The following is a 15,981-nucleotide window of genomic DNA, read 5'->3' on the forward strand; positions in this document are numbered from 1 at the left end:
TTAAACCGCGAAAAGTGACATTATGTTGGAAACTTCCCTAATTACAGACACACGTGATCACTTTGACAGAAGGGAGCGTAGCGAGCAGACTCACTTTATCCTTCCGCCAGAAGCACGAAATAACTCGATTGTTGCGCCTTTTTGGGTTGAATCAATTATATGTATAAGATGGTGTTAATCAGAATCTAATGTCAATTGATAATACGCTATTATTTGAGAGTGCATTTGCTGGTTTTAATTCAGCTGTGGAACTATGTGGTGAGAGCGGAGGGATATTTGTTCTAAAATCCCAGCCTGCTCTACCTTCTTTTTTTCCCTCGGTGGAGGCCATGATGGGAGCCTGAGAGTTCAGCTGGAGCGAGAGGACCGAGAAAAGAAGATGATTCCCCGGGACCGAGCTGTCAAACCAATCTCTGCCGATTCCTGAGCTTTGTATATTCTATATACAATTACGGTGGAGCCTGTCACTTTTTTCAGATGTGTTCTTGGCAATCAAATGATGACAATGTTAAATCGGTAGAAGGATTTTGGATCGAAGAGGCAGCATTAGCCATTGTTGCTAGCTAGCTGTGCTAGCTAGCTGCTTAGCTAGCGAGCTAGCTCCGTCTGGATTCAGATTTCGGGAACCGGTGAGTCCTCTAGTCCATCTCGCTGTCAATCGCGGCGGCTGCTACGACCGAGCCATCGGCTTGGATCGTGTCTGGCATCTAGAGGGTTATCTGAGGACAACTGCATGTATTTAATTCGGAGGTGTTTGCAAGACGAATTGCAGGATTGGGAAAGTCGGGCCTGCACGGAGGAGCAGAGCAAGGCCCGTCTTTATGATCCAGAGGAAGCCTGTCTAATCCGACCCACAGCCACAGCTAGCTCTGCGGGCTAGCACGTCTCTGCGAGGACCTGCAAAATTCAGAGAGCAGACCCACTGACTGCGACAAACACGACCAGACAGCCAATACTAGAAAAACCTGTTTTCATCATTTATCCCGAATAGACTCCTGTCACCTGCTACAATGGCTGCGATTATAAAAGAAATGGTCAGCCGGAACAAAAGGAGATATCAAGAGGATGGGTTCGACTTGGACTTAACATGTATCCTTCCTTGTGTTGCTTATTTTCACAGCACTCTGGACACTAATTGGTAACGTGTAATAGTTGCATTGTTGAGTAAAAGTGGAAGCAGAGATGTGAAGCAGTTAGCTGCTACTTAGCTTGCTGGCTAGTTGGTCAGACAGCGCAGCTTTGCTGTCACCCAGCATGTTTGAAAGATGGTGGATCTGTCAAACCAGCACGCATAAATGTCACAGTCATATTATAGCAGGAAAAGCCCGTTTAACTGGACAGTACTGTGTATAAAAAAAGAATAAGACGAGGCATCTAACCCAGTGGTGGACCTAGTTTGAGCTTGTGAAATTGTCAGTGGCATTAAGTCTTTTTTTTTTTTTCTTTTTTTTCTTTTTTTTTTTTCTTTTAAATCAGTTGGTGGTTGAACGCAGGTAGATCTTGTCTAGTATTTATCTTGAAATGTCTGCCTATTTATTATTTTTTCTTTTATGTAGACACATCTACACAGTATATGTCACTTCATTATATGGTAGATCTCTGGTTTATGATGACAAAATTGTGTAAGTTTACTCTCACCTTGCCTCACCTCTCCTGTGTCCTCTATGGAGGAGCATTCATTGATGGATTTCCAACAAATCTTTAAAAAATCAAATTAATATTCTCCTTTCCATTTATGGAGATATGATCATTTCCAAATTTAAGTATTGCTATTTCAGGCCCTTCTGCAGGACTCATTTCTCATTTATTACCACTGATAATAGTTGACCTGGTTCCCTGGTGCTGCATCGCTGGTACTAAAGTTGGTACTTTTACTCATTTGGCTGGGGATAAACTAGATTAGCAGCTGGTGTGGTTGACCATGGCAAACTAAATACAAACTCTGATGTGTGACATGGGTCATGGTTGCTGTGGATGTGCACTTGACTTTGTATTACCATAACAAGCTGCCTTTTCAATCTGTGATTTCTGAGTTTGATATTTCTGGTTTTAGAGCTGAAACAAGTACTCGATTAATTGGTTAGTCAGTCCCCCCAGGATATCTGCATGGCCTGCAGCATCCAGTAATTTTGACAATACATTGTTTGTTACCATTCTATCATCATTCAACAAAAAAAAAAAAAAAAGCAAACATTCTCTGCTTCCAGCTCCTCAAATCTGAAAGGTTGCTGGTTTTCTTAGTCCTCTTTGAGTAAATTGAACATCTTTGGGGTTTGGATTGTTGGTTGGACAAAACAAGACATTTGAAAATGTCATCTTGCTCTCTGAGCAATAGAAGAAAGCATATCCTTAATGAATCATTAGTAAAAATGATTTTAAGTTGCAGCCCTATCTGGTTCAGTGCAGAATGTAAAAAATTAAACAGGCCTGTACTTATGGACTGAACCTGCTCTGGTATTGTGGCATCAATGATAACATTGCTGAGTAGCGTTTTTTCTTTTCTCAAAGAATGGAAATGTGAAGCTGAGCCACCACTAGAGATAGAAACATAATGAATGGAATTCAGGCCGAAGTGTCAGCTGTGATGTATGTGTGAATGCAGATGCTGAAGTGCATCACAACAATTGATTAGATGTTTTTCATCTGGTGTTATAATGTGGTGAAACTCGTGTGATGTCTGCATTTGGCAGGACTGTGGTGTGCAGGTGTGAAGGGGGTCACGACACTCTAAAGTGGCATCTTTCTTTGGCTTGAAGTCTCCTCTTGTTCAGATGTGGGCCCTTTTGAACTATCCCTTCTATCATTTTTGGCATGGTGTCTAAAAACAATATGGGCTCTCTGGCGTTATGTAATGCAGTATCACAGTTCTGGGAATTGCCCTTAAAATAGAGTTGCCAGTGATCTTGTATCAGCGTTGCTGTCTGAGTGCTCTCTCCCTCTCTTACCCTCTCAACCCACCACCTCTCCTTTGCTCTTTTTCTTTACTACTCCCACTCTAATTCTCCCTCCCTCTGCTTGCCCCCTTTCCTCTGCTCTCCTCCTTTCCTGTCCTCCCCACCCCCTCCTCGCTCAGCGCTCGCTGGTTCCCACTCTCCCTTTTCCCCCCTCTCTCGTTCTCAGTTGTGGATTTGGCGTATGCATAGAGCTGAGACAGGGCTGGCTTTAAAGAAAAGGCGTGCCTGAAACGGCGGATTTTTTTCCTTTTTTTTTTTTTTTTCTTTTTTTTTTCCCTCCCCCCCTCCTACTTGGAGCTTCCGTCGGGGGTCACGCATGTGCGTTTCCTCCCAGCTGCAGAGACCAAGCCCCCCATGCCCTGGGCTGAGGCTCTCCTGGGAGCTCTGGAGCTTTTTCAAAACACTTAGAATAGTCTGACTGGGATCACTTTGCCAGTAGGTCCAAGGGTTAGAGTAGCCCATTAAATAGCATAGAAAACCTGTATTTGGATCCTAATTAGGTCTTTGAGGCATTAATGGAAGGGATTATGGCACAGTATGTACATATAGGCTACTGTGTTGTGAGCTAAAGGGAAGGTAGCTTGGCAGTATGCAAATAATGCGATAGATTTGCTATTGGGCTTGTTGAATTCATGCATCAAGTCCTGTGTTAAGCATACCTCAGCTGCATGAAGCTGTGTTAAGGCACTTACTGAATTCCTCTTACAGGGCTTTATTGAAAAATCATCATTCAGAAATGTTTGATATTGCATTAATCTTTGTGTATATGTCAGTTGTCGTACTGTAAACCTCCACTACTTGTTCCGGAGTTCTACTGATTGAACAATGAACTGTGTGTGTACCATGAGAGAGGCTTTTTCTTGTGTGTTTTTACATGTGCAGGTGCTTGCATGTGTGCACACTAGCAAAAATGAAGATTGTGTAGAGCCAGCCACACTTTCTCACCAGAGTTGTCAGGCGTGTGTGTCAAATTTTTCTGACCAGTTAAAAAGTGATTTGACTCTGGAAAAATAAAGTCTGCACAAAATTAAACAGACACATCTAATTCGAAATATTCAGCTTTTCTATTTTTGACACCATGGCACAGGAAGTGTAAGAAAAGGTTGCCCTTTAGTCAGTGGTTAAAGTGTGAAATCCCACAGCTTACGGCGACAAGCAGACTTCAGTTACAGGTAGGCGTTGCAGGCGAGCCTCAAAGACATGCATGCCAACTCAATTATTCCTTTCGCTGCAACATGACACTGATTTGTGCCTTTTAAGATCAAATGTGTGTCGCCACATAATTGGCCACGACATTTTCCATCACTATCCTGCTCTGGATTGTGGAGCCACGTTTGATGATGTAAGGCGACTTGAAACGCAGACGAGGTGCAGCACGCGCAAGGTTGTGCAAACAGGAGTTGAACTCACAGTGGAATCTGGTGTTTGTGTAGTTACACTTGTCATGTCTATTGCTGAATGTTATGGAAACACAACAACTACCTCCTGCTGCACCTGCAAGTCATGACACAAAGGATTCTTGTTTGATGAAATTCTTTTTTTCTACCCATGTCTTCGCGTCGCCTGCATTCAAACTCCTAGATATTCAAATTGGTCCAGCTGAGCTCGAAAGAGAGATAAGCCGAACATTTGCGATCATCCCAATATAACTTTGGGCGCTAAAAATACATGCAGGTCAGGGAGCGGAGACTCTCCTCGTGCACCCACATGTGGGCCTGGCTCGAGCGGGAGCGCTGCTACTCCCGTCCTCTCTGCCTACTTCTCACTGTCAAGGCCATCTGTCACAACACACACACAAACGCACGCGCGCTGACCAGCAAACCTCCTATCTATCCATAACTATGACGCCCTCATATTGACATTGGCTGACACTTTTCTGTGCTCTGCTGCTCATCTCTGCATTCTTGTAATTATGCTCTAACAGCTAAAGACTAACATGAAATTCTTTTTATTTTATCTAAAAGAAGTTAATAGCTGTTAGAATGTGTTATTAAATATGTGCTGCTGGGCAGCTCGGTAATGGCACTTTCTGTTCTGTAAAGGCTTGATTTCCACAGGCATGCACTGTGTACATTTCCTTGACCCTGAACAGATATCTACCCAAACATCATTGCAATGGGCTTTCCTGCAGAGAGACTCGAAGGCGTGTACAGAAACAATATAGACGACGTAGTACGGTGAGTTGTGTTGCCTCTGCTTCTGCTATGTGATCATAGAAAAGCAGAAGAGAAAGACATTTTATTATAGAATACTTGTGCTTATTCATTTCTTACTGGCTGTTGAATTTGTTTATTGACCTAATAAATATATTTTGTCTGTTTTATGTTTGCTCCTACAGGTTTTTGGATTCAAAACATAAAAACCATTACAAAATCTACAACCTGTAAGTGCTCCACATGTTGCTCATACCTGAACTGCTCTTTGTTTACTCACTAACTTCCTCTGTTTGATGGCTAACTGGAACTTGTTCTTCCCATTTCAGCTGCGCAGAAAGACACTACGATGCTGCCAAATTTAACTGCAGAGGTAGGCTGCTTTATAAGTTCTATAGATGCTTTTCCTCAGTCTGATATCAAAGCTTGGTGACACAGTGTCATGAAAATCTCACAAAATGTCCACTGTCTTCCTCCTCGTCTCCTCTCCCCTGTCTGCTGCTGTGTTCCTGTCCACAATCCTCCCCTCTCTCGTTACAACTCTGCGTGGGCCTGCATCCCGTCACGCATCAGTTGCACAGTACCCCTTCGAAGACCACAACCCTCCTCAGCTGGAGCTAATTAAGCCGTTTTGTGAAGACCTGGACCAGTGGCTCAGTGAGGATGACAATCACGTGGCGGCCATCCACTGTAAGGCCGGGAAGGGCCGCACTGGAGTCATGATCTGCGCCTATCTCCTCCATCGCGGCAAATTCCTGGAGGCCCAAGAAGCGCTTGACTTTTATGGTGAAGTCAGGACAAGGGACAAGAAGGTGAGATGATCATCAGAAAGAACTGTCGCAACACAGCAACTCTTTATCAGCCCAGATCAACAGATTATTTTCACTGTCCATTAGTCTGCTGATTATTTTCTTGATTAAATGTGTTGTCTGCTTAATATTGGAAAATGGTTAAAATGGCTGTTATATTTCTGGACCAGAATCCAAAGATATTCTGTTTGAAGCAATGTAAAACAGAGAAAAGCAGAAAATACTCTTAAGAGTCTGGTCCTTGAAAATATTTGCCATTTTTGCTTGAAAAGTGACCAAACCAATTATCTCATTATCAAAATAGATGTCAATTAATTTTCAGTTGCAAACACTTGAGCACGCACAGAAAAAGAGAACCTCATTTCAGGATTTCTAAATATTGTTATTGTTGTTGCAGGGAGTAACGATCCCGAGCCAGCGCCGCTACGTCTACTACTACAGCTACCTACTGAAGAACCAGCTAGAGTACAAGCCGGTGGCGCTCCTATTCCACAAAATGGTGTTCGAGACTCTCCCCATGTTCAGCGGGGGCACCTGCAGTGAGTCACACTTATGTTCAACTATAACTCCAAACTAGGGCGTAGGCATGCATGCCGCTGTTCAAACGGAACAAGAGCCTTGGATGTGTTGTGCACTGTAGGGCTCACCCACGCTACAGTTTAGCATCACAGAACAGAGCAGGTCACCTATGGTACAGTTGAGTCGTCCTCTGCTGCGGTTTTTAAAACCAAATCAAGTGTGGCTGAATCCACGGCACTAGTTTTGGACCGTTTTGACTGAGGAAAAAAAGCTGCTTCTTATTGATCACGTCCTCTTGTTGCTGCTTACAACATGGCCAACTTATTCTCTGCCAAAACCAAATCCCCTGTGTTTCCTATAATGGAATTTTCAAATGTTATTAGGGTCATAGGATGTTTGTTTTATTTTTTTCTGTGGCAACTCTCACTGAAGAAAAGCACACGAAAACAGAAATCATTTTAAGATTTTTATTATTCTATAAATCTCAAAAGTTGAGCAAGTAGGTATTTTAGCCATTGTTTTTTTTTTTTGTTAGCTTCCTCAGAGGGAGTCTGTAAACTTTCATTTCTTCATTTATACGTTTCTGTACACAGATACACATAGTGTAGTTCACAATTATTTTCATATCACTGCATATTTGCTTGGAGCTTGAGTGGTATGACATTGTAAAATTGTTTGTATGCTAACAATGGCACTTGTTGTCCCCCGTGCTCAGTGGCAAGAGTGACACAGACACAAAGCTGTCAGACTCAGAATAAGCGCAATTTGAAAAGCATGCCGAAACCAAAACTTCAGTATCAACATCAATACTGCCTGAGCTGTCCACATCCTCTAAAATACCACTGACACGTCTGTGAGACCTTGAGTAAAACGTCTAAGCAGATAATGACACCTTTTCACCTTTAGTCTTCGTGTATTTTACTGTACAGAGGAAACGGTGTTTAGTGGTTTAATAGTGCTCTGTTATGGCCTTTGGAGGAAAACATGTCAAACAATCCTCTTTTTTTGCTCAATTGTGTCTGAGTCACACGCTGCTGTGCTTTTTTTGTATCTGAATTTGTCCATTTTTAACCATGGGTCAGAAAGAAAGAAGAAAAAAAAAAAAAAACGCCTCCTCTTCCTTCGTTTCTGTGGCTTTTTCACCCTAACACCTGACTGTACTGAACAGCTCTCACTGTATTGATCCTTCTCTTTCCTCCTAACTCTCCCTTTTTAAAAAGGACCTATTCTGAGTTTGATGTCTTAATACATGTACACACACATCACCCTTTTTCTAGCCTCAGGTTTTAGCTCACTGCAGCAATAAAAGAGGAGAAGCTAGTTTGATAAACCTGTTACAAATAACGCAAGATCACACATCTCTGTTTTGTTGAATCCAATGTTTTATGGTTGTTTGAGATTTTCCTCAATCTCACCCCCCCCACCCCCTTTCCCTATGTGTACCTCCACCTAAAAGTCATGTACTGTATGTTGTTTTTAAGAAAAGCTATGTAGATGCAAATATCTGTAAATATTGGTGTAGAGCTCTTGTGTTTGTGTCTGCTGTGCTGTCAAACCCCTGACAGGCCAGCTAGGCCCCGCTTGTGATAATCTCCTTCTTTCTCTCTAAGGGGACAGTACCGTTAAAAACAGGACCGAGCCGACCCCTCAGGGCTTCAAGAAAGGGAATTGGCATTGGGGTAAATGAGCCTTTCATCCATTATTATCATTTCACTCATTTGCTTTTATATGGCCCCAGAGATCCACCAGGAGCAGTCTGAGTTAGACATGTTGCCTAGCAGGATAGGACTAGCTTACAGGCATATGAAGTCATCTCCAACACCACCCCCACCCTGACAGGAAGAAGGAATGGTTAAAATTCTTCTATATGCAACGTGTTGCGTTGGTCCAAGACCAAACCGTGACTGTCCATCAGAATAGGGTCCTGTATCTCTGGTTATGGGTCTTTGGGTGTTATATTTTGTGCTCTGTAACTTTTCCCTTTCTCCTTTCCTCTTCAGTTTAAATATAAAGTTTTGTATAATGTTTGGGGGGTGCTGTGTTTCTTTTGTCAAACTCATGTAATAACACTAGTATCCTGTCTTACTCTCTTGATTCACTCCCTGCTCCTCTGTCACTCACTCCTCTTCTTCTTGTGTTTTTTTTTTTCTCATCTCCTCATGAATCTCATAATCTTGCCCCACCCTCCCCTCCCTGTGCAATGTCAACTTTTTTGTTTTTTTGCAGATCCCCAGTTTGTGGTGTACCAGCTGAAAGTGAAGATTCACACGTCGCACCCCGCTCACACGCGGCGTGAGGACAAGCACATGTTTTTCGAATTCCCCCAGCCGCTGCCAGTGTGTGGAGACATCAAAGTGGAGTTCTTCCATAAACAGAATAAGATGATGAAAAAGGTTAGTTGTGTTTTTGTTGCTTTCATTGTAGCTTAATTAGCTGGGTCCTTGACAGTCATTTAGAGCTCATTCCTGATGTTGATCATTATGACGTCTGCTATGTGAAAGAACAATAGCAGGCATGTGACTAAGCATTTTCTCACTATTTGTCGTTATTATCCATAAATCCCATGAAAAGACCAAAACCAAAAACGCATTATTTTTATTGTTAAAGTCTGCTTTTGTTGTCCAAAAATGATTAAAAACACATCAATGAGCCGCTCTGCCACACTGGTTTGCATGTTCCCTCAGTACCGTGAGCGAGGGCGCTCAATCCCACAGTCACCATCCTTCTGCCGTAAATGCCAACTAACGCAATACGTGTATTAATCGATGGCTAAAAATAGTCAAATGCCCTATTTTGAGTAATGTTCCTAAAAACTCCAGTGGCTTAAGCCTCAGAAAGGATCTAAGACAGCTGGGTGTTTTAGGAAAGTACTGAGCCTTTTTCTTTATTTAAATAAAACTATATTTTTGAGTAGTTTTTAAAGATTGAGTAGAAACATGGTGGGCAAGTTGTAAAGTAGTTTTTTGGGGTTTTTTTTTTTGGTTTTTTTTTCTTATAGTGAGATTTGTTTACAACAAGGAAAATATGAGCCCATAAACAAATTAAATCAAAAACCTAGTTGCTCATCTCCTCTCTGCCCTCCAGGACAAAATGTTTCACTTCTGGGTGAACACCTTCTTCATCCCTGGACCAGAGGAGAGTGGGGAAAAGATGGAGAACGGGGCGGTGAACAACGCAGAGAGCCAGCAGGGGGGACCTGGAGCGGGTCAGGGGCAGCCGCAGTCACAGCCACAGCCACAGCTACAGACGCAGCCACAGCGCGCCGAGAGCAGGGACAGCTGCAGGGATAGCGACAGGGACTACCTCATCCTGACGCTCACTAAGAACGACTTGGACAAGGCCAACAAAGACAAAGCTAACCGCTACTTCTCGCCAAACTTCAAGGTAAGCAGGGACAGAGGCTGGCAGGATTCAGTTAATTGACACAGCAATTATAAGGTTTGTTTATGGTTATTTTTTTATTGCACAGACTGAAGTCAATTGTCTTTAATTCCCATTTCCAGGTGAAGTTGTATTTTACGAAAGCCGTGGAGGAGCCTTCGAATTCTGAGGCAAGCACTTCGACATCCGTCACCCCGGACGTTAGCGACAATGAGCCAGACCATTATCGATACTCTGACACCACTGACTCTGATCCGGAAAATGAACCTTTTGATGAAGAGCAGCACACGCAAATCACAAAAGTGTGAACTCTTTTTAAACAGGAAAAGAAGAAATTATACACCAGAAAAAAAGGAGAAAACTTGAATATAAACTCAAAAGAAGAACCTTTGTCCCTTCCCTCCCCCAGACGGCAATAGAATATCATCATGTCAAATGCCAATTTTAGGGAAAAAAAGATAAATATCCTGACCAATATATTGTTTTTTTTATTTTTCTTTTTTTCTTTGGCACGGCCATGTACCATGTGCGAGGTATTGACACTGTTGCCCCATGGGAAAAGGTGCTGTAGCTATAAAAATGTGTTTATATATATATACATACGTATATGTATATACATATATACATGCATATATAAACAAACTTTTTTGTGTCAAAGACAATGGAAAGAGTACCACAATCAGGAGACGGGAGTTGAAGTGTGGGAGAAGTTAGAATGATATACTAGGACTATGCTGCTCCTTCTCCTGTCTAAACCAAGGCCAGTGCTGCAGTCACTTTGTTTCACTCCCTCTCTTTTCCTTCTCCCCCCTTCTCCTCATCTTTTACTCTCCCTCCCTCCCCTCCATCCTATCCTCCTTCCTATCCTCCTTTACTGTGAATGCTTCTTGTGCTCTTTGCAGGCTGTCTCACGTGACTTTTGGCCTTTGTGCAGTGCAAACTGCATGCGGGCAGTGGGTTGGGGGTGGGTGGGGTTATGAAGAGGCTGTGATGATGTCTAAAGCATTGCCATTCCTGTTCCCACTGTGTATACGTTAAATTATGCAGAACAAGGCATCCCATGTAATTGTTAATGTTTTTTTTATCCTAAGATAATAAAAATATAATACACAAAACAGCAGGGAGACAAGTGTTTGCAATAATGTCAACACTACATTTAAAGGACAGTGGTGATTTGCATGTATTGGAATTGGCGTCCATCCCTAATAAATGTATGCAATGTTGTCTTTTCTTAAAGAAACCAGCTTTGAGATGTGTCTTCTGCGTGGGGTTCCCCAGTGCTTTGAGTCATGCTCAGAAAATTACATCAGAGGTTTATGTAATATTCTCCCTTCGCTGTTCGCAGTTAATGAAAATCATGCAGAATGAAAATGAATTTTGTCGTATGCGGTTGTCATCAAACGGCGAGGCCAGTTCAGTCTTTAGCTTGACACCGTTGCTGTCAACTGAAGTTGTCATTTTAAGTGCCAGACCCTATAATCTAAACTCGAGCATGTGCAGTCATTTGGGAAGGAAAATGTGCACAAGCGCTGCACTTGATGAGAAAAATGCTGTAAAGCAGGTTGTCGTCACAGCTGCTGGAGCTGTGTTAACAGTAACTTCCTGCTTTAAAGGTCAACTCTGCAAATAGCGGGTGGGACCTGAGGTAGGGAAGTGATGGAAGGATTATTATTAAAAGTTCAACTAAGGGCGATGAGCCCACTTCAAACAAATAACAGTGACTCAACCAGCGAGCCCAGTATCTACATTAATGGCTGTGAGTGAGAAAAAGCATATAAATCTTGTGACTATCAAGCACACTTGGTCTTTAGAGAGGTACTGCAACAGTTTGCTTTCATTCAAACTTGACTGGTAACACAACTTGAGCTTTCACTTTAATGGTTTCTTTAGAGATCAGATGAGGATGAGGAATTTTTGTCTTGATATTTCTGCCAAGTAACAGTACATTTCCATTTCCTGAATTGATTTCAAAGCAAACTGACCTCCGAACCCTGATAAAAACATTAACGTTTGTGAGTCAAAAACAGCCTGACCTCATACCAAACCATCAGTGCTGCATGCAGAGTGGCTGTTGCTGGTTCATCAAGGCGTTCTTCACATGAAATGAGCAGAGGAAGGAAAGGCTACCAGCCCAGGAGGGAGGAGCGCGAGGCCCTGGGTAGTTGAGCCTGCTCTGCTTGCAGGCTTGTGTGACTTCCCAAATGAAAGAGTAACAGGATTAACGACCATGTCACTGTGATAGGAGAGCAGAGAGTGACAGGACCCTGGCTAAAGCTTGGCCCAAAGTCTCCTGATAGTAAAATAAAGTATGAATTAAACATATATATTTCTTTAAAAAAATGTTCCACCCCCAGAGGCAGGCAGTCACATAATCCCCTTCTGCTCTATTAAGACTTGGTCCCCGGCTCTTTTGTGTTGATAGAGACATCAAAGCCAACCAGTGCAGCGTCAAATGAGAAAGGCAGCAGTCGCAAGGGCCCGACTGTAATTGGCTGAGCTGAGAAGAGGGAGAGACTCTGGTTGATTAATAATGAATGTGCTGTGCTGGGTTGAGAAAGACCAGAGAGAGATGCCTCAGCTCTCCACAGGCAGGCGAGACTGAAGAGAACGAAGAGGGCTGACTTCAGAGCTTGAGCCAGAGAGTCCACATCTTTGCTGTTGATTGCCCTCCTCATCACATACACAAACACAGACAGCAGCAGAGGCAGCATCTGAAATATTAATCTAATCAATATACAGCTTCATTTGTATGTTTTGAGCACTGGGTCTTCTAAAATATGTTTGTCTGATTTTTCTGCACACCTTTCTTGAGATGATTTAGAGGAATGTCTACTTTGTGTCCTTGAATTTAAATTTTCCTCCATGTGTGTCATATATTATACATCCAGCCAGATGGTCCACTTCCCACTTCTCCCAGCAAGCCTTATATTAGTAGGTCCATTATGGAAGCCCATTTGTTTATAATTAGACATAAAAATATGAATATTTATCATCATTCATCATTATTCGTAGTTTTCTGTGCTATATGTTTTCTACACAAAGTCATTCAGTGTTCGCTTGGGTATTGGTTCAGTGAATAGGGTGACATGGTCACTTTAACCTCCTAAGACCCGAGCTCTATTCTTTGCTATATAGGCTGATTGGGACCTGAGAAAAATGATGTCCACATATGAGGACATTAGTTTTAAATTTCGATTACTGAGTGGCAGTATAATATCCTCATATGTGGTCACCAGGCCCTTGTTGAGAAAAAGTTAGTATTGTGGTCTAGAGAACCCAAAATGTGAGGTCCACATATGTGGACGCCAGGTCCTAGGAGGTTAAGGGTCTGGGAGAGTTAAGTTACCGTTGTTGTGTTCTTCCCAGTCTCTTCTTGCTTTGTGTGTTACTATAAGGATGCACACGTTTTGTGTGTTAAGAGCTAGAAATTGCCTGCCACTGTTTGTCACAATTTCTACATTGAAGACATCGACGTATGTCTGCTGGACGCCTCCAGAGACTCATGGTGACCAATGAAGTTTCCCTCAAGCTACTGGAGTTCTGGGAGTTGTCTGCCTCGGCCTGGTTCACCCAGACAGAAACGCAATTCGCCCTGACTCTATTTTTCAGAATATCTACAATAAAATATTGAAGCATAAAAAGTCAGGAACATCATAGAAAGTGAAAAAAGTGAACTAAAAAGTGAGAAAAAAAGAAATACTATTGTAAGGTAAGTAAGGTAGTAAGTAAGTAAAAAACATCATATTAAGGCAAAAAAAAGTCATAGAAACAACATAGTATATTAAGGCATGAAAAGTAAATAAACGACAGCATAGTAAGACATAAAAAGTGAAAAAACAACAGTATACTGAGGCCTCAAAATTGAAAAAACATCATAGAATAGTGAGGTATTAAACGTAATACTACAGTAAGTTTCTACAACGTCAAAAAATGACATAGTATAGTAAGTCATAAAAAGTAATAAAATGACATAGTATAGTGAGGCATAAAAAGTCCTGAAAACGACATAGTATAGTAAGGCCTAAAAAATGGGAAAAAAAGACATAGTATAGTAAGGAATAAAAATGGAAAAAAAAGACATAGTATAGTAAGGAATAAAAATTGAAAAAGAAAAGTCATAGTATAGTAAGGCCTAAAAAGTCATAAACATGACATAGTATACTGAGTCATAAGAAGTCATGAAAACGTAATAGTATAGTAAGGCCTAAAAAGTGAAAAAAACGACATAGTATAGTAAGGCCTAAAAGGTGAAAAAAAATACATAGTATATAATAGTATAAAAAGTGAAAAAACATCATAGTATAGCAAGGTATAAAACATCATAGAAAGGAAGTTTCAACAACATCAAAAAAATATAATAGTATGCTAAGGCATAAAAGGTCATAAAAACGACATAGTATAGTAAGGCATAAAAAGTTAAAAAAAACTGACATAGTATAGTATGGCATAAAAAGTCATAAAAATAACACAGTATAGTAAGGCCTAAAAAGCCATAAAAACGACTTGGTATAGTAAGGCCTAAAAAGTGAAAAAAGACATAGTAGAGTAAAGTATAAAAACGTGAAAATACGTCATAGTATAGTATGGCATAAAAAGTCATAAAAACGACATAGTACAGTATGGCATAAAAAGCCATAAAAACAACATAGTATAGTAAGGCCTAAAAGCGTGAAAATACGTCATAGTATAATATGGCATAAAAAGTGATGACAGCGACATAGTATAGTGAGGCATAAAAAGCCATAAAAATGACATAGTATAGTAAGTCATAAAAAGTCATAAAAACGACATAGTATAGTAAGGCATAAAAACGTGAAAATACGTCATAGTATAATATGGCATAAAAAGTGAAAAAAACAACATAGTATAGTAAGGCATAAAAAGCCATAAAAATGACATATTATAGTATGGAATGAAAAGTCATAAAAACGACATAGTATAGTATGGCCTAAAAAGTGAAAAAAGCGACATAGTATAGTAAGGCATAAAAAGTGAAAAAAACGACATAGTATAGTAAGGCATAAAAAGTGTAAAAAACAACATATTTTAGTGAGGCCTAAAAGTCATGAAAACAACATAGTATAGTGAGGCATAAAAAGCCATAAAAATGACATAGTATAGTAAGGCCTGAAAAGTGAAAAAAACATCATAGTATACTGAGGCCTAAAAAGTGAAAAAACATCATAGAATAGTGAGGTATTAAATGTAATACTACAGTAATTTTCAACAACATCAAGAAAGGACATAGTAAAGGTAAGTCATAAAAAGTAATAAACATGACATAGTATAGTGAGGCATAAAGAGTAATGAAACATCATAGTATAGTAAGGCATAAAAGGTCATAAAAACGACAAAGTATATTAAGGCATAAAAAGCCATAAAGACGACATAGTATAGTGACATATAAAAAGTCATGAAACATCATAGTATAGTATGGCATAAAAAGTCATAAAAAACGACATAGTATAGTAAGGCATAAAAACGTAAAAATACGTCATAGTATAATAAGGCCTAAAAAGTGAAAAAAACGACATAGTATAGTATGGCCCAAAAAGTGAAAAAAACATCATAGTATAGTAAGGCCTGAAAAGTGAAAAAAACGACATAGTATAGTATGGCCCAAAAAGTGAAAAAAACATCATAGTATAGTAAGGCCCAAAAAGTGAAAAAAACGACATACTATAGTATGGCATAAAAGGTCATGAAAACGACATAATATAATAAGGCATAAAAAGCCATAAAAATGATATAGTATAGTAAGGCCTAAAAAGTGAAAAAAACGTTATACTATAGTAAGGGCTAAACAGTGAAGAAAAAGACATAGTATAGTAAGGCATAAAAAGTGAAAAAACTACATAGTATAGTATGGCTCGAAAAGTGAAAAAAACGACATAGTATAGTAAGGCCTAAAAAGTGAAAAAAACGTTATACTATAGTAGGGCCTAAACAGTGAAGAAAAAGACATAGTATAGTAAGGCATAAAAACGTGAAAATATATCATAGTATAGTATGGCATAAAAATTCATAAACATGACATAGTATAGTAAGGCATAAAAAGTCATGAAAATGACATAGTATAATAAGGCATAAAAAGCCATAAAAATGATACAGTATAGTAAGGCCTAAAAAGTGAAAAAAACGTTATACTATAGTTAGGCCTAAACA

The 15,981-nt window shown here is 40.3% G+C and overlaps 1 protein-coding gene across 2 annotated transcripts; it reads left to right on the plus strand.

Moving 5' to 3' along the window:
• Positions 1 to 310: 310 nt before the first annotated feature.
• Positions 311 to 15,251, plus strand: LOC130181299 (phosphatidylinositol 3,4,5-trisphosphate 3-phosphatase and dual-specificity protein phosphatase PTEN). Of its 2 annotated transcripts, XM_056395364.1 has the most exons (10): positions 311 to 1,089; positions 5,047 to 5,131; positions 5,293 to 5,337; positions 5,437 to 5,480; positions 5,681 to 5,919; positions 6,314 to 6,455; positions 8,046 to 8,114; positions 8,662 to 8,828; positions 9,520 to 9,819; positions 9,939 to 15,251. In XM_056395364.1, exons 1-10 carry the CDS (start codon positions 1,011 to 1,013, stop codon positions 10,122 to 10,124), a joined length of 1,356 nt encoding a protein of 451 aa, XP_056251339.1. In that variant the 5' UTR covers positions 311 to 1,010; the 3' UTR covers positions 10,125 to 15,251. The 2 variants fall into 2 exon arrangements, with proteins under 2 accessions (XP_056251339.1, XP_056251340.1); XM_056395365.1 differs by lacking the exon at positions 8,046 to 8,114.
• The last annotated feature ends 730 nt before the right edge of the window (positions 15,252 to 15,981 follow it).

The sequence above is a fragment of the Seriola aureovittata genome, chromosome 14 (assembly GCF_021018895.1).
Source record: "Seriola aureovittata isolate HTS-2021-v1 ecotype China chromosome 14, ASM2101889v1, whole genome shotgun sequence".
NCBI lineage: Eukaryota > Metazoa > Chordata > Actinopteri > Carangiformes > Carangidae > Seriola > Seriola aureovittata.